The sequence below is a fragment of the Pangasianodon hypophthalmus genome, chromosome 29 (assembly GCF_027358585.1).
Source record: "Pangasianodon hypophthalmus isolate fPanHyp1 chromosome 29, fPanHyp1.pri, whole genome shotgun sequence".
Lineage (NCBI taxonomy): Eukaryota > Metazoa > Chordata > Actinopteri > Siluriformes > Pangasiidae > Pangasianodon > Pangasianodon hypophthalmus.
Window position 1 is genome coordinate 7,936,759 of NC_069738.1, and position 22,761 is coordinate 7,959,519.

General features: G+C 40.6%; 1 protein-coding gene across 1 annotated transcript; it reads right to left on the reverse strand.

Annotated features, from left to right (window-relative positions):
• Positions 1 to 614: 614 nt before the first annotated feature.
• On the reverse strand, positions 615 to 21,433 carry kpna6 (karyopherin alpha 6 (importin alpha 7)). The gene is made up of 14 exons (XM_026942190.3): positions 21,275 to 21,433; positions 16,480 to 16,613; positions 15,421 to 15,516; positions 15,143 to 15,242; positions 14,251 to 14,345; positions 14,001 to 14,132; positions 10,695 to 10,783; positions 10,406 to 10,505; positions 9,075 to 9,238; positions 8,901 to 8,979; positions 8,618 to 8,743; positions 8,380 to 8,507; positions 6,794 to 6,972; positions 615 to 5,967 (listed from the first exon to the last, which is right to left on the reverse strand). The coding sequence occupies exons 1-14, from the start codon at positions 21,276 to 21,278 to the stop codon at positions 5,780 to 5,782; spliced, it is 1,614 nt and encodes a 537-aa protein (XP_026797991.1). The 5' UTR covers positions 21,279 to 21,433; the 3' UTR covers positions 615 to 5,779.
• Between the last annotated feature and the right edge of the window lie 1,328 nt (positions 21,434 to 22,761).

Genomic DNA, 22,761 nt, shown 5'->3' on the forward strand with positions numbered 1-22,761 from the left:
TAGAAAGTAATTCAAGAAGCTGTTTGCTCTCCTGTGCTGCTCAGTGCAGATGTGCTGGAGTAGAAACTGGAGTGTGAATATATACGGGGATGTACGATAAAACACCAAACACTTTGGGAAAAAGTTGCTGCTTGTTTTTTTGTTTAAGATGTAGACTTTTTTTTTTTTTTTTTTAATTACAATTATCTAACAGCACTCTTTTCCCAAGAATAGTAAGAAAGAACGTTTTTACTTTTATTGCTAGTGTGTACATCTTAACTAAAACGTTAAGATCTGTGGTTTATGTAAAATCTGTACTGTACCCCCTGGGGCTACACAATATTTCTCTTTGGGGTTTGCAGTTAAACGCGTAATTAGTGCTTCTTGGCCCCTGATTACTTTGTTGGCTCTACTTTTATGTTCCAGATGCATGCTTGCTTTATAGATATAAGCAATTACTCAAAATGATTATTGCTTCAGTAGTCAAAACATTACCAACATATTTGTTTCTTTTTCCCCAAAACTAAAGATAATCAGGCAAAACAGAAGAAAGTTATGATATGTTCAAATATCACATTTACATCAAAAAAACAAAAAACAACAACAACAAAAAAAAAAAACAGGGCCACAGTTCAGACAATGCAATATTTCTTTTTCTTTATTTTTTTTTGCATGTTATTTGCATTCTGGACAAACCTTTTAAATCTCTTTAAAACATTTGTACAGTATTGTTAATGTACATGTTCATGTTTTTCACGTGTGTCGCTCATTCATACGGTCGGTAAAGTCAAGTCAGTCACAGTATGAGATGGGTAATAGTTGGCAAAAGGAGGAGGAAAACAGATTTATAAATACATTTTAAAAAAGAAATTACAGGACCAGGACACAAAACTCCACCAGGGCAAGATGAATGGATTGACAATTTAATATGAAGAAACATGTAGCATTGTAAACATATGAGTTTGCCTTTAAATTTTTTTTTTTTTTTTTTTAAACTTATTTTTGACGATAGAGCCAAGCATTAGGCTTCAGATTTGGAGGAGACAAAAAGTCTCGAAGATATAATCATCTACAAGATCTAGGACGGAAGACCAGAAAGCCTTGACTGTACATATGTGGCCTTTAGCAATTTTTGCACTTCTTGGAAGTCAGTGTTTAATCAGGGAGAGCATCAGGAAATTGTGCCGATACAACAACTTGTCCACAACAGGTCTGCATAATTTTCTGATCGAAATGCAACTTGCATTCGATTTCTGAAGCCCTGATCTGATAATCTCTCTAAAGGACGTGCTTCAGCCTGAACTGAAGCTTCGTGTATTCCCTGCACGTGACAGATTTTTGAGCGGTTGCTGCAGGTGACAGCTCTACCTGCGTTCATTCCCTGAAAGTTAAACCTGTTCAGATCGAATTTTCAGCGATTGAGAAGACCTGATTGCTTACACACTGCTGTAGAATTAGAGATTTCGAAACTGTATAAATGCAAGCAACATCATAAACACAGCGCTGCAGAAAAAAAAAAAAAAAAAAAAGAATGACATTTCTCCTATGATATTTGGATCTCAGTATGAAAAGGGTACTTTTTTTTTTTTAATGCAATCAAAGCAAAAAAAAAAAAAAAAAAAAAAAGAAAGAAAGAAAGAAAAAAAAAAACTTGATTAAAAAAAATTGTAAATTAGTCCAGCATAATTTAAATTAAATTAGCATTTAAATTTATTTTTTCAGTTTACCAATTTGGTGTACAAACAGCAGACCGTCACATGTCTACAGAAACTACTCAAGATAATGTAACCGCTTAATGTGATTACTATAAGATATGAAAATAAGAGAGCAGCAACATCTGCACAAATACGTGCACATTCAAGTAAATAAAGAAATGAGGAAAAAAAAAATTTATCAGATGAATCGATATACATCATCAGCCACCAGTCTTCGTTGGTCTGATTGGCACTTTTGTGAAAAGGAGTGCATTTGCATTTTTTTTTAATTAATTTGTTTATTTCTTTCCGTGTCATGATTACCCCCGCCCCCTCCACCAATAGTCTCTCAGACAGAGGAAAGTCGCGTATATATTTTATAACTAAACCTCTTCCTGGTAACCCCTTTATCTACACGTGTACAGATAGCTGCAGTATCCCTTTAAGTGCAATGTAATCTGGTCAAGCAGTTTTTTTTTTCTCCCCCCAAAAAAGATGCACAGAAAGCTCCAAGAGCAAAAGCGTATCTGTATACTCCAGTTCCACATGGATCACATGGTTCAGCGATTCCCCTAGCTTTATCAGCCTTTACGTTAAAATAAATCTTACTTGATCTCAGTGATAAATTGTGTTGTTTACCGAAGCAAGGGACCGAACAGCTGGAACCACGATTTTATATAATTACTCTAAACAAGTTTACAAAAACTTGCACTTAAAGGAAAAGTCCACCCTGAAACACATTTAACGTGTTTATATTGAAATACGTGTGACGTGTTCAGTGAGTCTGGTGCTACTTTGTTAGCTGATGCAGTGTTTTCTTTATTCCTGTGAGAAGTCGTGGTTGTGGACCGCACTGAGGTCACATGGTGTCATCGTTAGCGCCGATACAACAGTGTTTAAGGAAGCGTTCGCACATGCAGTGTTTTGTCCATTTGAATCGAACCCTTTTGCTACGCGTTGTGAAGATTTGTACAGATGAACACAAAGAGAACAGGAGTAGAGGAGATACACAGAATGTTTTAAACTAGTTTTTTCTATAATTAGCTAGTAATTTATTGGCGCTGTGTACTCCATGCTTGGGGGAATTTTATGATTTCTACACACACCTGGTAAAGGTTTGTTTACTCTCTCCACCGTTGTATTACTGACCAATGAAAGTAAAATGCGTTTTCAGCCCTACATGCAACTGGATTGACAATTTCAGTGATCTCAAACATAAGGGATTACAGTCAGGTCCTTGCTGTGAAAAACAAAAGAGCAAGAGCTTCTTCTCTCACTCGTCCTTTTCCAGTGATGTTCAAAGTCATATTTAAGAGAAATCAAATGGAGAAGTAGTGGAGACGGTAAACGCTGGACTCAGTCATATGAGGCAGAGTTATGGCTCGGCTAGTTAGCAATCTGAGAGATGACTAGCACGATGACGACATAAGGATCAAAGCTAGAGCTCTGGAAGCTGATCTGTACACTCTGCTCAAACAGAAGAGGAGGCGAGAGAGAGATGTGCAGACTAAAGCGCCTCTGCATCAGTCTCTTTAGGTAGAGATTTTAACCCCCACTGCACCACTATCAGCAGCTAGCTGAATGGCATTGTGGGTAGGAAACTGTTAACCAAAGTGAAAACAGACCAACGTGTCAACGAAAGAAGTGTAAACTAACTTACTGTCGCCACTGAAGCTCAAATTATATAAAAGACTGATATGAAGTCAATCAGGGTGGATTTTTCCTTTAAGTTGTTGCGAGGGTGAGTAGAACTGTGAAACTGTAAACTTCAGCGTAAAATGGAAACGTTTACAGATGCTGAACGCCATGTTATGGGACACAGCTTACATTTTCATGCACTACGCACAAGAAAATGTCACAAACCGCACAAGCAGAGCTGAACCACTAAAGGCAAAGAACACGAGCAAAGATTTCACCAGCACTTTCACTACGGCTCAAAATGTTTGAATTTCCTTTAATTATAGTCAACTTTTCAACTATAATTTTCCGCTCCAAACAGTTCTCATGCTCTGACATTAACCTCAATTTTGCCTTTATGGAATGCCATCACTCACCAGAAGATTCGCTCTGTGATGATAAACTGATAAACACGAGCCTCTCAAGCATCAGTCAATATAAACGGAATTGGGATGAAAATGTAAACAAATCTATAAACATGGTCAAAAATGTATCTGAACTTTCCAGTTAATTTTATGAATCAGAAGACCTGTAAAAATAAAAATTCTCTGGTGAGTGACAGCACAGTTCAGGAAAATTGAGGTTCAGGCACGATTTTAATAAAAGATATCCATATTTAGCTGAAACACCAAGATGTTCAAAAATCTCAGCTTGACCAAAATACTCATGGATGCTAGCACATCGTCCTCGACGCTGATCATGCATTACACCAAAAAGTGGACGACACAAACTTGTTATATATGTCTATACACGTAGAGCACATACTCAGCTAACTATATATACTATAAAGTTTCACCGCTAACATCGGAAGTGATGAAAGCTACCAGATTACGATCGAAAGTTCTTCCCGCCGCTTCACGGAACATCCGTCAGTCACTGTCTCGTTCCTCATCCGTCGCTCGCCGCTCTCAAACCTTTACTCAGTTACGCACGCACGCACGAGTCAGTGTAGTGTACACGGAGGAGAAAAATGCTTCGGAACTCAAGATTTAGATTCAAATCTGCTTTTAACACGTACGTGCTGCGTGAAAATAGGACAGAACTTCGCATTTTGGCCTCTGAGCAGTACCCAAAAATGAACATATGAATGAACATGAGCAGTGAAATCAGAAAAGCTGTGGAAGAGAGTTCCAGAAGCAGTTTTCTCCTCCGTGTTGTTTTGTGTGCAAGAGGTGTGTGCAACTATATAGCCTTATATTCCTGTGTGTGTGTGTATATATATATATATATATGTATATATTTCGCCTACAGTTTAGCTCTTTTTTTTTTTTTTTTTTTTAAATAAAACAATTTATGTATCCCTTGCCATCTTTGTTAAATTGCCCCTAAATGTAAATAACTAATTAAATAAACACTTTCAAAGAAAATGACTGAAAACCAAGCAACAAGAGCGTAAGGACAAGTGCAATCGTTAAATGTTATTGATCGCTGATTAATAGAATCGAAAAACCTGGCAAGGGATACACTGGAACTGTTGATAGAATGATACAAAACCATGCAAAGGCCTAACTCTGAAAAAAGATCTTAACACAGTCTGCACCACCTACTTATACCAGGCTGCAATTACAGAGCCAAAAAGAAAAAGAAAAAGAAACCAAACCCCAAACTACTTAAAGGGAAAGCACATTGGCTGTGTCGGTACGGAACCACACGCCCAAACCAAATGATTCAACTTTGTGCTAAAGCTTTGTGAAACCCCAGCCCTACGCTATGCACTCTTCTTCTTTAATTAATAAATCGAATGGGATTGCAAATCTACAGGTATTCAGAACACCAGAACACCGCACACCACAAACAGTAGACGACTAATTATTCTGCCTTTCAAATACCACTACCCTGGATATCATTTTAAACACTGCAGGATGAATTTCAGTCTTTAACTTCCAAACCAAAAATTACAGAGTAAGGAACAGAAGGAGAGAGAGAAGACAGTCTTATCTAAAGTGCATAAAGCCTCTGAAAAGTGTGTGAAGTGTGTCTTTCAATGACAAGTTACCTTCGTCTTAGTATAAAGCCATGTCTAAGAACTATCTGAAGCACATCGTTTTCCAAAGGCCTGCACATGTGGGCTTAAAAATCAAGACAAATGAAGCAGGAGAAAACACCAGGTTTATGAGATTGTGTTGGGAATGTGTGCCCAGTAAGGTAGTTTTAGAAAAGGAAAATACTTTTTTTTTTTTTTAACCCAGAGCCAATCTGTAAGTGGCACTACTTAAATTAAGACAGAATAAAATGAAATAAAAGCCCAGCTCCTGAAGTCTTGTGTGAGTGAAAACAGTGGTAAAGTTCATCTGCAGGCAGCGCGCTTCCTCACGGTCTGTCTAGATTAATCTGCTGAGGGCACATGGGATACAGCCTGCAGTACAGATACGGGCACGGGAAGGACCTGGACGCATCGTACGGAGCCTAACCGAGTGTTGGGAGGTTGATTAGAGCTGAAAGCCCTCCATGGGGGCCTCCTGCTGAGGGAAAAGGTACTGCTGCTGGTTCTCGTCCACCTGCGGAGCCAGACTGGTGTCCTCCTCCTCCACGCCAAAGTAGTGCTCGATGAGATCGAAGGCCTTCTGGTAGATCTCCTGGTTCTCATGGCTCTGAAGGAACTCAATCTTGTCCAGGCCTGAAGGAAAAGGAAGGCAAAACATCAGCCTCTAATAGATGGACACGTAGTATTATATTTTACATGGCAAGATTGCAACTCTTTGTTTAGAAAGAAAAAAAATAAAAATTTTTCCCTAAATAAATAAATTTAAAAAAGGCTTTTTTTTTTTTTTAAAACACTTTTTTCTCTCTGATTTTCTCCCAATTTGGACGTTTGCCAGTTCCCTTCCACTAGCCTGTTCTTTCTTATCACACGACGGCTAACAAACGAGGACACTGAAGGCTAACACATGCTTCCTCGGAGACATGTGAAAGCAGTCACTGTATCTTTTCGAACTGCTGGTAAAGCTACGTCTCAGTGCAGCACAACGCACTCACAACTCAGATAACTCACACCATCTGCCCTCTTCCACATACATGAGCTCACAGACGCCGTGATCTGTGACTGACAGCCAAAAATATTCCAAATTATTGTTTTTTTTTCCCCTGCCATAATTTACCTTCAATATTTTTCACCAAAATGACATGGAAATGATTTACTTTGCAATCTTACCTAGGCCATCTTCCTGCAAACAGCCAGTTTTATAAACTCAGTGGTTACCAAAAAAAAAAAAAAAATATCGGCCTGTGATTTCCTGATACAGTGACTGCCATGTGTTGATCGAGTTACTGGATAGTTACGTGCCGCAGTGAAAGACACGAGCCTGATTAATTCAGTCTGTAATCAGATGCTAACTGTCCGCGATACTCCTTCACTGTAGTTGGACAGCTGCCACATTTCCCTTGTAAAGTAAGATTTTAGACAGTATCATTAGGTACATGGTAGCCTAATGGGAACACATTACCATAGGCCTCCTCTATAAGGCTGCAGTAAGGGTTGAGGCCGCTGCAGTTCTGCTTGGCTTCCTGCTCTCCCAGTCTCAGAATGTTCTCCAGTCCGTTCAGAGCGACCTGCACGATCTTAGAATCCATCACTGTCAACAGATCGCACAAGGGCTTAATGCAGCCCAAATTCACCAGATACCTACAGAGAAACAAAGAGAAAAACGAAAGAGTGAGGAATATCAGAGTACTGACAGCAAACCCATTAGAAGCATCACTTATTGAGGAGGAAATAAGAAGTGTTTGTTTTTTTTTTAACACTATCTGGGCTGCACTGGTAACTCTGAGGAGGTTCAGTTATGTCAGTTGTAAGAGATTTGACTGGTGAATTATCACAGATAGCCCAGATTGACGTATCCTCGAAACATGATCTCTTATCAATGCTGGTTATTATGTTACAGCGAAGCTGATTTGAGCTGATTATTGCTATTTAGAAATGAAACACTACAGATTTACTGTCGATAAAGACTCTGTCCAACACGTATTCGGATATTTTAGAGTTTTGTTCTCCAATCAACACAAAAACGCTGAAAATTAACATCCTCCAAGGTGAAGAAATTTTAAAACTCTATTTTCACCATTTTGTAAAGAGGGGAAAAATATACGGTTTTAAAACGTCACAGCGCCACCATGTGCACGACCACTGCAGTTTTGCACGTGTTATGAATGTGCTAGGACTCTTTTCATCATGGCTGTTGACCAGGTTGTTACTTTGTGGTCCGCAATTTCTTATTTGATAATCTATTTGCAATTTAATTTGTTAATATTACACCCACATGCAGAGACGCCAGAATGACGCATGCTGTGCTGCACCAGTGGTACAGAAAGTACTAGATAAGACTTGGGTGAACACTTTGTATTCATGTTTGCCCTTAAGCAGCATTTCCACCTCTTTTTTTTTTTTTTTTTAAACTTTTGGGCATGGCGTTTTTCAGCATTTTTCTTCTCTATAGCACAATACGCATGCTCTCAGTGCTATTCTTGAAGTGTTTGACATAACAGTTTTTGATATTGTATAGATGGAGATGTTTCATAAAATGTGTGTGTAGACAGGATTTTCTTTTTAAATGTGGAGGGAAATACTATGTTTTCAAAAATATCTGTATATACATGAACAGGGCATAAATCTTTTTTGGTTTTTGAAAGCAAAAGCTTTTGACTTTTGCAACACATTCGATTTCTTTGTATATGCTTTGTATGGTCCATGTAATCTTAAACTCTGAGCAGGCAGAGGACACTACAAGACTGAAATGTATTTGCTGTTGTTAGGGAAAAGTGCTGCAGTAAGATCAGATGGCTCAAATTTCTTTTTGGTAATTGGGTCGTAAGCATGGACTTGGTTTAGCACCCCTCACGCCTGCTCTCAGTGGATAACCAAGACATAAAATAAACTGGGAAAGGATGGGGCTGGCCACTTTTGTAAGAGAGACCTGTGTTAAACACATGATGGAGCAAGAAAAATAAATACCACATGCTATTTTAAGACGGTAGAAGTCGTACAAAGTTGTCCGAGTTTACAATTCCTCATATAATATTGTCATTTTTTTACCGGATTTGCTCGGGCGTGCCACCTGACGTGGCGTTAGTTATGGCCCATGCTGCTTCTTTCCTGGTGCGGAACTCGGCTTTCTGGAGGATGTCTATCAGCACTGGGAAGATGTTTGCGTCGATGACCGTCTAAGGAGAGGTAACAGGTTATGTATTGATTAGGGATACTTTTCTACGGTCCACTGGTGCATATATATTTAAAAAACATTTGCACACCAGCTGAGGTGAGGTGTGTGTACCTGTATCTGAGCTCGGTTTCCTGCCGTGATGTTGGAGATGGTCCAGCAGGCTTCCTTCCTGATGGATTCCTTTGCGCTACTGAGCAGGTGAAGGAGGCATGGGAGAGCCGAGCAGTTCAATACCACCTTGAACAAAGCAGGGCAGAAAAGAAAGAGAGAGAGAGAGAGAGAGAGAGAGAGAGAGAGAGAGAGAGAGAGAGAAAGACAGAGAAAGAGTGTGTCAAACCAATACAATATTTCATATTTCAAAAGTTTCCCAACAACAAAACACATTCCCACTTACCTGTGTTTGAATGTCATCTCCAGTGACGATGTTCCCAACGGCTCTCAAAGCTGGAGAAGCCACTTTATAATCAGAGTGCCTGGAAAAATTACGAAAAACAGAACCACATCACGTCCCATAACTCAAGTGTAATATGCCGAAAGAATGCCGAATTAAGCTGTAATCGGGACTCACATGAGCAGTTCTACGAGCCTCCTGCAGACTCCTGAGTCGATCACTGCCTGGATCTTCTCGTTGGGTCCGTCTGAGAGGTAGGACAGAGCCCAGCAAGCGTCAGCCAGCAGATCGGGATCGCTGCTGAACAGCAGGCGGGACAGCACGGGCAGGCACTGAGACACCTGCAGCGCACGCAAAGCCATTTTTGAACAGACAGCTTGTACTTGATGTGCTGAGCTTCCTGTTAGCGGTCTCATCCAGCTACCATGAAACTCATGAATAAATTCGCTGATGGGTCAAACAAACTGGATATTTTTAAGCAAATGAACATTCTCGACTCAATTAGTAAGGTGAATTTGGAGGTTTAAAAAACATTTTTAAACCGTCATTATGTCATACTGTCATCATGTCCTGTTTAGCAATGTTTACACAAATCCTTGATGTGGATTCTAAATCAGATATATAGTATCTATGCATAATCCCATTCTGAAACCTATTAAATATGTATATGCTGAAACATTTCTAATGTGCTTAGTCATTCTGATGCTAGTACATAGGTTGGTGCTGTATTTTCATTATTTTTGTGAGAAATCAACAGTTTTCACTCACCATTTTTCAGCCATGCTTAATGTCATATTAAGGAGAAATCCAACGTAGCTAGACAACACAGTAGCGCTGAGTTACAGCAAAGACCCGACTTAGCTAATTAGCAAGCTACACAATGGCACTGACGGTATCGTGTGTATAAAAGGTGACTTTTTTGGAAGCTCATGATGAAGTGAGAGAGCTGGACAGACTAAAGCATTAAAGCCCTGCTGCATTACTCTCTTTAGGGCCAAATCTGACTGCACCACTATCTACAGGTAGTCGGGCAGCAACGTGGTAGGAAACTGTTAACCAAAGTGAAAACAGACCATGTGGTTGAAAAAAAGTTTAAAAGAAAAGTCATCTCAATACAAATTTTTATTATAAAATAAATCCTGAACACCAGTGAAAATCTCATGTTTCTATATAACGATTAATATGCTAGTTATTCAGGGTGGATTTATTTCTGAGTGTTCAGAACTGATCCCTAGCTGAACATTTTGTCCAACCCTCTGGAATTCGCGGTTGTGGAATGCAGGCTGGCAGGCGCAGAGCTGAGAAAAATCTCCACCTCCTAAACCACGTCATGCCCAGCTGGACAAAACGAGGAAGGGAATGGCAGGAAAGAGTGTAGACTGACAAGCACACGCTCATATATTATTTATTAACTACATTCTGAAACGTGGAGCGAAGAGCAAGTGTAACATGGAATAGTGGCTTCTTTGTAATGGCATGATGGAGTGAGCAGAGTGAAAAAGACAAACCTTTTCAAAGTCGGGTGGTGGACTTTTGCCTCTGCAGAGGTTGGACAGCGCCCACACAGCATTCCTGGTCATTGTGAGACGAGTTGATTTGGTCAGCAGCCTGAATGGGGAGGACAATAATAAATTGTGCCACCATTTAGAGAAAGAGGCATTAGGCAAAATTTCAAAACGGCATTAGCCTTTCAAATGGTCTATAAAACAAAGAAATGGCCTATAAAGCTAAGAAACCACATGTACAACTGAAAACATTCAAAATGTTTGAATTCTGGTGCAGTGTAACAGCACTCACGTTAACAGTGGTGGAAGGATATTGCAGTTCAGTACGAAGTCTCTGCACATGGCACTGTCTCCTGCAATATTCCCTAATGCCCACACCGCCTGAAACAAACACAAATGAATGACATGGGAGGCAGAAATCATTTGAACACTGATAGTGATACTACATATAAGGTATAAAACACTTTGGGACTTGCTGTAGTAGGAAAATAATCAACAGTGAAGGGGTGTGATACTGTTACCACCCCAAATTTAAGTATTTTCCAATAAAAGCACGTCCTCAAGAGCTTTATTCCTCTCTTATTCAACGGTTAATTCCACTTCCAGACTGGAGTTCCGAGAGTGCTGATATTTATTACAACCGCACTGGGACATTTCACTGTGTCTATCGCTCCACTCGTCTGTGTTCGCCACGTAGAATTCCAAGGCTAGCAACTGTGAAAATGTTACTACAGTAGTTAGTGACATCATCAGCGGACTCACTGCAAATGATACATTTTTCATGAATATAACTTCTGACTTAAAAGATGAAGATGAAAAGGAAGAAGGGATGCCAGTTTCATCGGATGCACCTTTAACGAGAATCAATGTGAGCTAGCCAGCTAGCAGACGAGGCTATCAGTGAGTGTGGCTTTTTCAGGCTCTATTTCCGTTCTCGCAGCGAAAATAAACAAATTATTTGGTCATATAGTGTCCGAAATGGCAGTTACTCAATATTAATTTTTTATTTATAAAATGAGAAAGAGTGCAGTTATACTGAATATCGGCACGGCTGCGGTGACCTACGGCCGAATCACAGCCGTGCTGATATTCAGCTTAGCTGCACCCTTGCTCATGCTTATATTGCTTAAATATCACAGTAAATTGCCCACGATAACATTTTTATTCATTAAAGAATGACATGCCATACTATTTATCCATTCATAGTTACATTTAATGCTGTGGAACATCTGCAAAACAAGTTAGTTTTCACTGTTATCACTTATAACAGCTATAAACAGTCATTCCCTCACCATCCTTTTTTTTTTGTTCTCTTGAATTTAAAAGATAAAAACACAAATGCACTTTATGTTGTGTGGAAACAAAGACCTTGAACTCTTTGTCATGTTCCTCAAACCATTCCTGAACAATTTTTGCAGTGTGGCAGGGCGCATTATCCTGCTGAAAGAGGCCACTGCCATTAGGGAATACCGCTGCCATGAAGGGGTGTACTTGGTCTGCAACAATGTTTAGGTAGGTGGTACGTGTCAAAGTAACATCCACATGAACACCAGGATCCAAAGTTTCCCAGCAGAACATTGCCCAGAGCATCACGCTGGCTTTCCTTCTTCCCATAGCACATCCTGGTGCCATCTCTTCCCCAGGTAAGTGACACACTGACACACACACACACACACACACACACCCGGCCTTCCACATGATGTAAAAGAAAACATGATTCATCAGACCAGGCCACCTTCTTCCACTGCTCCCTGGTCCAGGTCTGATGCTCACGTACCCATTGTAGGAGCTTTCGGTAGTGGACAGGGGTCAGCATGAGCACTCTGACCGGTCTGTCGCTCCGCAGCCCCATATGCAGCAAGCTGCGATGCACTGTGTGTTCTGACACCCTTCTATCAAAGCCAGCTTTAACTTTTTCAGCAATTTGCGCTACAGTAGCTCTTCTGTGGGATCGGACTAGACGGGCTAGCCTTTGCTCCCCACACGCATCAATGAACCCTGGGCTCCCATGACCCTGTCGCTGGTTCACCGGGTGTCCTTCCTTGGACTACTTTAGGTAGGTACTAACCACTGCATACTGGGAACACCCCACAAGACCTGCTGTTTGGGAGATGCTCTGACCCAGTCATCTAGCCATCACAATTTGGCCCTTGTCAAAGTCACTCAGATCCTTACGCTTGCCCATTTTTCCTGCTTCCATCATATCAACTTTGAAAACTTGACAGGTGCCACTGTAATGAGATAATCAATGTTATTCACTTCACCTGTCAGTGATCTTAATGTTATGGCTGATCGGTGCATGTTTGCACCCACAAAGAAAGGCTCAAAAAAAAAACAAAAAAAAACAAACAACAAAAACACACCATCCATGAGCACAGGCTACAGGTGGTTTTAGCATTATCTGCTACATTTACTCATTAAGCCTACCGATAAAGCCGACTGAGCTTCTAGTGTACAGTGTGTCATGCACTAAATCACTTCTGAATATAATGCATGCATATGCATCTTTGTCATCTGAGTGAAAACAACTATTTACTGTACACATTGCCCAGATGGCCAGGATTGTGTCACATTGTAGATAAAAACCTATCAATCATCTACAGCCAACTATTTTAACAGCGTCCTTCAATTTTCATTTTACAACATTGCTGAAAAAGACAGAACAACTTCCTTGAACACAGAAAGGCTTCAGTTGCCTCATGATAACATAACCACAGAGGGAAGTAGGCACCAGGCTGCACTGAATGTCCTCCTTACTGAGGCCAACTGAAAATTACTTAAAGTATGAATACAGAGACACAAGTGAAAAGTAAAAGCACAATCATAATTTAAGCTCGAGCTGACAGGAAGGCTCTGGTAACTAGAATAACCACTCTTTACAACTGTGGTGAGGAGAAAAACATCTCATAATGCACAACACATTGAACTGATGTGGTCTTCTGCTGTTGTAGTCCATCCATCTCAAGGCTCAATGTTTTGTGTGTTCTGAGATGCTTTTCTGCTCACCACAGTGGTAAAGAGTGGTTATTTCAGTTATTGTAGCATTCTTGTCAGCTTTAAACAGTCTGGCCATTCTCCTCTGATCATCAACAACGCATCTCCACCCACAGAGCCTGGATGTTTTTTGTTTTACACATCATTCTGTGTAAACTCTGTCATGTGTGACATTTTCTCAGAGATCACATTTTCTCCTCATTCTGTTGTTTAATGTGAACATTAACTGAAGCTATGTATGATCTATATCTGCATGATGTTACGCATTGCACCGCTGCCACATGATTAACTGATTACATTATGGAGCAGCTGTACAGGGTTTCCTATTAAAGTGACTGGCAAGTGTAGTTTTCTCTCTTTGAAAGGTGAACAAAACCTTTAAATCATTAATTAGTGTTGGACAGTGCCCAAGAGAAATTTATTCCCACACTCTAGGTTTTGCATTTAGCCCAAACCTAATTTGCAACTCATTTCAATATGATTAAGAGAATTAATTTTGCTCTTGCAGCTTCATTGGAGCAGATCCAACTAATGCCCGTTAACACACTGACAGCGAACACACTGCGGAAATGCTGCCTTCGTCCTCCGTTTATAAACTCAGTACCTGTTCTTGGACGTCCTCAAACTCAGAGTTGAGCAGCTGGATGAACACTGGCACAGCACCTGCCTCGATCACAAATTTAGTTTGTTGAGACGTCCCAGAGGCGATGTTGGTCAGTGCCCAGGCTGCTTCAAACTGTACAGAAATACAGACATTAACACAGCGAGTGAAGACATCATAAGGTGAAGAGAGTTACTCGTCATAAGGTGAAGAGAATTACTCATGGGGAGAATACAGTAGATGTCATATTTACCTGCAATGTGCAATCAGTGCTTTTTTCAAGGAACTCTACAAATCTGTTTACGACTCCTGGAGTGCTGATAACTTCATCGATGGGTGGGTTCGGTTCTGCGTAATAACAAGCAGGAATTGCTTAGTTTGGCAAGCGCATTGGAACAAGCAAGAACAAGAGCAAGAACAACTTGAATAAATAAATAAAACAAAGAAACAAACAAGGGACATATGTAAGGAATAAACCATGACGAGGTAATGCTGTTAAAGCAAAATGATCTACTACCTTGTCACTGATTATTGTCCTACAACAGCACATCCTTTTTTATTTATCTAAGAACAAGTTGCACTTTTTATCTGTTTAGCGTTACATTCACTGTTGTCCATGGTATCAGTTACGTTGCAGCAACCATAAACAATCGTTCCTTCATTTTCTCTCAAAGTTAATGAAAGAAAAAAAATTCAGCCCGTCACGTTAAGGAGAAACCATAAAAGCCGAAGGTCCGAAGACTTTCCTGTGGTGGAAAACCTAAAGTTACAGCTTTACCTCGGACTGCTACAAAGCACTGACACTGGAGACTCCTTCCAAAAATGTTAAACAAACATCTCCTAACAGAAAACTTTATCAATCAACAAGGACATGTTTTTCTTGTTAAATGAAAACACACTTTTGCAAAATCTGTTTATTTTTGGGTTTAGATAATGTGGAGTGTCCATCATGCAAGACCGTGAAGGTGGTGTTACTATAGAAACGATAACGTATCAGAACAAGCACGTTCATATAAACCTGTGCTTTGAATTCCAGACTGCATGACTGTCAGAGACACTCTGATAGAATATTAATCAACAACTTCTGTCCAATCAGAATTGAGAATTCAACCTTGCTCTTAACTAATAATGTGTGTCTTGGATACCTTTGGACAGTAGTTTTCTGAATTTCTGAGTGGTAACCAGCAGCAGTTCAGGATCATCTGAGAAGAGCATTTCCACCATGTCTCTTGTTATGACTCCTTCCTAAAAAGAAAAATCAGCACACAGCATCCTGATACTTTCATCTTTGTTCAACATGTGACTCCATAACCAATCTCAAACCGGCAGCGATAGCAGCTATGAAACAGTCCTGCTGATGATTACAGGCTTACTGTAGGTCAGCAAATTAACAGCTATTGTGTAGGTAATGGCTCTGACTCACTGGTGCTGTGCTGGAGCTGACATAAGCGTCCATGAGAGGGCTGTCAAACATTCCTCCTTCCTCGTTCAGCAACTCCACATTTCTCCTCTTAAACAGCTGCAGAAAGCACAGACAGGCAGACCAGTGTAACATGTCAGGGTGGCTGGTAGTGTAAAGCAAAAACCACAGGGTAGGATCAGAGAGAAAGTTTACTCAGTGCTTATACAGGTGATGGATTTGTACATCCATCTCTACTTTGATTCATTGCGGTTCTATCAAAGGAGAGAGATTCTTCCCCAGGTATGATACCATTCATTTATTTAAAACACTAAAAATTGTGAAATATTGTGGCATATGTGAACATACAGTGAGATGTTAAACCTGCGGGTCTGGGGTACTTTCACAATGTTTTTTCTCCTCAGCCAGCACACACTTTACATGTAATCTTATGGGAAGTGGCTGCAAGGCGGGTTTAATGTCACTGCTTTTAAAAGGCATTTGTTCTTGTTTGGTCACAGTGGAAATTACAAAGTCAAAAAAAACCTGATGTTTGCAGAAATGCACTGATTAACTTTTTTTTTTTTTAAATCTCCCAAACAATCAGCTTGCAAGTTGGGGGACAAGCGAGAAAAACATAATTTATTCCACAGTTAAAGCAGTGCCTAGCTACAAAAAGTTTACAAACCACTGTTACAGTCTAATATTATAAGGGTGCAAAGTTTAAGGGCGCATTACGGTTGGGTTAGTGTTAGTGATGCGAGAGCAGCATCACTGTGGTGACAGATTATCAACAGCGTTAAATTCAGCAATCATGTTACTGTATAAACGTCAAGGGTGTGTAGTTGATCACAACGAGAAATCAATTTTTGGATTTTTCCAGGATCGTTTCAGTACTTTCTGTGGTATCATGACAACACTACAGAGAACAGCCCACTCTCGAATCTTTCCTACTTAAATATGACATATTTTGGGCTGGATTCCCCTCAGGGATCAGTGGAGGAAAAAAAGCCAGACACTGGAGATCTGTATGGAAATGAAACCCCAGAGTAACACCTCTGAAACAAGGCTAAAGAGAAATACCTGCTGTTCTCTTTTCTGTTTCCTCAGCTGAATGCCTTCCTCTTCTCGTCTCCGGCGCATCTCCTCCAGATTGAGCGCTTTGTTCTTGTAGCGGTTCATCCTGTAGTTATCCTTCGCAGGACTCGCTGACGGCTCTGACGGACAAGAGAAGGCAAAAATGTGACCTGAATCTCAAACACACCTTCCTGAGATGATCTGAAATACTCTGCTGGATACTATAAAAAAATTCAAATCTCATATTCATAAATATAAACTGTGCTTATACAGTACTTCTGTTAAAGCTGATAATTCCTTGTAAGCATTATATAAACTCGAATAATGCCTCATAAAGCTCTAATAACATCCTAAAAACAATTCCTTGATAACATCCTAATGAAACAACCGAGATCAGGAACATAACTGGAGCAGCAGCAGCAGCAGAAGAGACGAGGTCTGGTAAGGAAAGGGGAAGTGCACCAGTTGTATGGTTATATATCTTGCTTATGAAAGCAGTAACTGTTCACAAACGCAAACTATGTGCGAAATATGTCGACCAGTACGACAATGGCTACTACAGGAGGAACACAACCATCACTGAAAAGTGTTTAGCATTAAATAACCCGGTCTGAACAGGCTCAGTGCTCTGCTCGTGTGAAATACATTAGGTCTAATACAAAAGAGCGCTACTGTGCCCTTCACACACCATTGCTCCATCATTGTGAGCTGCTTCGTCTAGGTGGAGTCTGTTTAAAAACAGCTTACCACAGTCTCTCAACACAGACTCCACCTTAGATATGATTAGATCTAAGCCACTGAACTAAATGCCTGGTACAGATTACAGCGCTGAAAAAAGCTGCATCTTGCCTTTGCCAGGCGTTAATGTCAATAAAACTCTCCACACATCTGACGTTCTCATGCTCGCAAGGGAATAATTTATCGTTTTAAAATGAGCAGAGTTGTAATGAACCTGGCTGGGAGAGGACGCAAGTGTATGCTGCACGCAATCCAAAGTGTGTCATTTTTGGTTCGTTTCCTGAGTCGACTCGGAGTCAAATCGCTTTCTCACTGCAGTCGAGCCACACAGTGTTCTCTCGGTTTGGTCCGAGTGTTCTCTCCTGCACAAATGAACCACGTCGAAGGGAAAAATGTAGCAGATGTACCAGGCGTTGGACTTCTGATGGGAAAGTTCAAATCCCAGCATCGCTAAGCTGTCACTGTTAAGCTGCTCTTAACCCTCACCTGCAGTTATATAAGTGAGATAAATGCAAAATGTACCTTTCACTTCTCTAAGTCGCTCTGGATAAGGGTTCTGCCAAATGCCATAAATATAAACTGGTTGAGGTTTGCATATGCACTCCTAAATCTCATTAATTGGAAATATAGAGACGGAAGAAGGTAAATACACCAAAAACACTCAAACACAGTGCTGGTGCTCCATAATTAGTTTATTGACTAGTTTTTCTTTTCTCTTTTTCTTTCATTGTTTAAAATCTCCAAAACGTCACATTTCCGCAGTTCTCCAGCTCTGTCCTTTGGCTCAGTTTTTGCGTCTTGAGAATCTACGAAAAATGTGACCCAAAATACACGGCATATTTGATTCACTTCCTGGAGTTGGGTTGAATCAGGATCCAATCACTTTCTCACACTGCAGCTGAACTGGACTGAGTCACCTCGCTCAGATAGTCGCAGTACATCTGCTACATTTTCCCCGTAGATGTGGTTCATTTGTGCAGGAGAGAATACTAAAACCAACATGAGAGAACACCGGTGTGGTTCGACTGCAGGGAGAAAGCGATTTGACTCCGAGTCGACTCAGGAAGTGAACAAAAAATAATGCATATTTTGGGTTGCGAGCAGCATGGGGGCAAGATACGAACTGCGTCCTCTCCCAGGCAGGTTTATTACAACTCTGATTTTAAAATTCTAAACTATTCCCCTGCGAACATGAGAACATCAGGTGTGTAGAGAGTTTTATAGCAATTGCGTTATTTATGAAGTTCAACACACTCTTTACCATGTTATTGAAAGATGAAGGGAATTTGGACTTGTCCTATGTATAACTCGGTGAAACAGGAAGTCATGGATGACCGCTTAAGAGATTCTAAACACATCGCGTGAACTTTAAAGGAAAACAGAAAAGGGAACATTTGGTTTGTTAAACATTTCTAGGGCTGCCAATGATTATGACTTTCTGAAATGTTGTCTTTTTAAAAACACGTGTACTTCAAATGACCTCAAATGTACTTCAAGCGAAGGTGAATTTCCTTCTGGGATGAATAAAGTGATCTATCTATCGAACCCCAAAAACATTTTCCCCCACCATGCTTAATCTAGGGGGCCAATATTTTTGGAGCTGACCATATCCCTCACTGTTCTCCGAGTTAAAAGACTCAGAAAGTCGAAAAGACTGCAATGACTCAGCACACTGCTGTTGAGTATGGCTCCTAACTCTACTGCTTAGTCATCTTCCTAAGAGACGCAGGAGGGTGAAAACCTTTTCCACGTGTTACAGATTTAGTTTTCCAGTAAAGCAAGCTCTCAGTGAGTGCAGCGTTACAGTTATAGTTATACATCACATGTCCCTCGAAAATAGCAGCGTGGCATCGGCCTCGGTCACCGGAGCCATGTCGCTAAAGTCAGGCTCTAAAACAGAGACTCGGATTGAGGAAGTAAAGCTAAATATGCCACTGTTGAATTCTCAGATCTGATTGGTCAGAAGGCATTGATTAATTCTCTATACCAGCAGCTCTGACAGTAATGCCAGCTACAAGGCAAATCACAGGTTTCTATTAATGCGCTTGTTCTAATACCAGGGTTGCGTCGGGCCGCACCAACCACGCTGTCGCTGATTATTTTCCTATAACAGCATGCCGTGTTGTGTTTTATTCCTCATCAGAAGGTCTAAGAGGATTAACTACAGGATAAGCCGAAGATGGAGAGCAAGGGATCAAGTGTGGTGATGATGTCAGCGGTAGCAGCACGAAAGTTGAAGCTTTGAAGGATGATCTGTTTGAGTAGAGTGTACAGATGATAAGGACAGAATAAATAACTAAAGCGCTGCCGCATCGCTCTGTTTATGTAGAGCTGAAGCAAGAGCTAAATCTCACTAACAGCACTGTGGACTTTGTGCTCTTTCGTTCATTTTCCAACACTCAATGACCTTCTTTTCTTGAAATCTCACACTTTGCCACTGACTGAAAGGCTGACATGGCGACAACGACTTCTGATGTGGAGCTTCAGAGACGAGACCGCACTGAGTGACTGTGTCTCTGGATTTAGTGACTTGTTAGACTTTCCACTTCATTAAGAAAAAGAAAAAAAAAAAAAAAGCCTACTGATGAATCCAGCAATGTTTTGAGCAGACGTTAGTGATGATCCTGCACTTGATTCAGCTCTCCGGCTCACAACACAACGACTAATCACTGATCACTGATCACCACTCTGACGTCACGTGAAATCAGGATAAAAAAACAAGCTATATGCTGCGTCTCAATTCGAATACTATCCACCCTAAATAGTATCTGAGATTAGAATGAGTGTGTCCCAAATCATAGTTGTTGAAATGAGGATCCCAGAGGTACCCCGAAGGTCTACGATTTCCGGTAGATTTTCCAAGTGTGGATCCGTCGACACGTTTTCAGCTAATATTACCCACAACTCCTTGTGCGAAGGAATAAGTGTTTTGTGACTGTTTGCTTCTCTGAATTCCAGGACGCATTTTAGAGAGATGTAAATGAAACATGGAAAAATAAATCAAGGGAATGGTGAATTCAATTCTATAAGGAGTAATGAATGAACGGTGACAGTGTGTGTAACCAGGCAACAACGTTCTCTTCTGCTACATAACGTGGTGGTTAGTATGTCCCGGTACTCGCATACTCTTTTGCTACACACACTTTTTAATCACAAAATGAGTACACACTTCTAGTGCATAGTAGAAGTAAGCAAATTGGGACACAGCAATAATCTACTGTTTTCTAATTCTGATGAAACTCTAGTCTAAGTGAAAAAAAATTCTTCTTCATGTGTTGTTACACAAATCATCAAGAAGATTCAATGGATATGCAGATTAGCCAATGACGTCATTTGGTGACTTTTTTTGAGCATGCATCAGCTACTTTCCCCTGAAAAGAGTTGACAAAACCAGAATCACATGGACATGGACTTTGCCTGTTGTTGACTTACGTCGACTAATTACTGAATGACAGAAATGTTTATTATTAAATAAATGTTTAACATAATTTAAGAATAACAGCTACAATATTTAGGATTTTGTAATTAGGATATTAGGATTTGGTATAATATGACTTTTTTTGTCTTTTGACTGTAGACAATTACGGTTTAAAAGATAAACTATATTATTAAAGAAACCATGGTATTACACACACACACACACACACACACACACACACACACAGAGAGAGAGAGAGAGAGAGAGAGAGAGAGAGAGAGAGAGAGAGAGAGAGAGACACACACACACGTTACAGCGATGAAAAGCTTCCTCATAAATCTCCAATATTACGCTAAGTCACTACAGTAACACAACACTGAAACAGAATTTCAACTGACAGCCTTCCTCCCTTCATAGGGGCACTACGTAAGGAATGATAATAATTCCTCTCTCGCGCTATGTAGTGGACTTCGCGTCCAACACGGAGACATTTGAGGTTCTGCCGAACTGCGTTGGCTTGCTAGCTAGCAGCAGCCGCGGCTGCTAATGAGGCGGCTAAAGTGCGCTAGCTGTCCGGCGTTTTCAGGTCTACAAAGCACAAAAATCACCCAAATGTACGTAAAACCAAAACCTACAGGGACTTACCCATCTTGCTGACTTTACAAGGTAAGCAGTTTTAACGCCCTGTGATGATCTAAAGGAAATAATCTTCGCTCCCTCAGGGTCTTCAAGAAATCGCTCCTCACAAACAATATGTCGGAGATCTACGGAGCGCCCGAAAGGACAAACTTAACGAAACGAGTAACAGTTAAAACAGCTTTGCGCATGCGCAGTTTAATCGCGTTTTACAATCGTTGGGCAAAATTAGTAAGCATTCTTGAGCAATGTAATGGGAATGTAAATCATTCCGGACAATACATTTACCCAAAAATCAATTTGCATCGATTTTTTTTAAAATTCTAACTTCTATTCTTGTGCAATAACGAGCAGTAAAAACAATAAATTATATAGACAAAGTCTGACTTTTAGTTTTACTCAACGCTACAGGAACACTGCTGCCTATCCCAGATACAATACTATTTATCCCAGATACAATACTGCCTATCCCAGATACAATACTGTTTATCCCAGATACAATACTGCCTATCCCAGATACACTGCCACCTATCCCAGATACAATACTGTTTATCCTGTTTATCCCAGATACAATACTGTTTATCCCAGATACAATACTGTTTATCCCAGATACAATACTGCCTATCCCAGATACACTGCTGCCTATCCCAGATACAATACTGCCTATCCCATATACACTGCCGCCTATCCCAGATACAATCCTGCCTATCCCAGATACACTGCTGCCTATCCCAGATACACTGCTGTCTATCCCAGATACAATACTGCCTATCCCAGATACACTGCTGCCTATCCCAGATACAATACTGCCTATCCCATATACACTGCCGCCTATCCCAGATACAATCCTGCCTATCCCAGATACACTGCTGCCTATCCCAGATACACTGCTGTCTATCCCAGAAACACTGGTGCCTATCCCAGATACAATACTGCCTATCATGGGAGCACTACTGCCTTTCCCAGGAACAATACTGCTTATCCTGGGAATACTACTGCTTATCCTCGGAACAATACTGCTTATCCAAGGAACACTACTGCCTGTCCCAGAATACAATCACTCAGGGTTAAATCCATCCAAAGCATCAAACACACACACACACACACACACACACACACACACACTCACACATACACACACTACTGCCTGTCCCAGAATACAATGACTCAGGGATTACACCCATCCAAAGCCTCTCACCCACATACACGCACACCCACCCACCCACACACACACACATACACAGTCACATGGTTAAGAGTGGTGAAGGTTGGAAATATTAAGCAACAGGTTTAAGATAGATAAAAAGTTTGTGCCATATGGAGGCCTGTGGCAGGCTGTGTCACACATACACTGGGGGGCGCTGTTGTATAAGCGCAGAGAAATACAATCACCAAATCACTCAAGCCAGAATTCACCTGCTCTAGTCCAGCTTCTGAGAAATTTCTCTTAGAAGACTTTGCTATTGTAATTGTGCATGCTTTGGTAATTGTAGAGA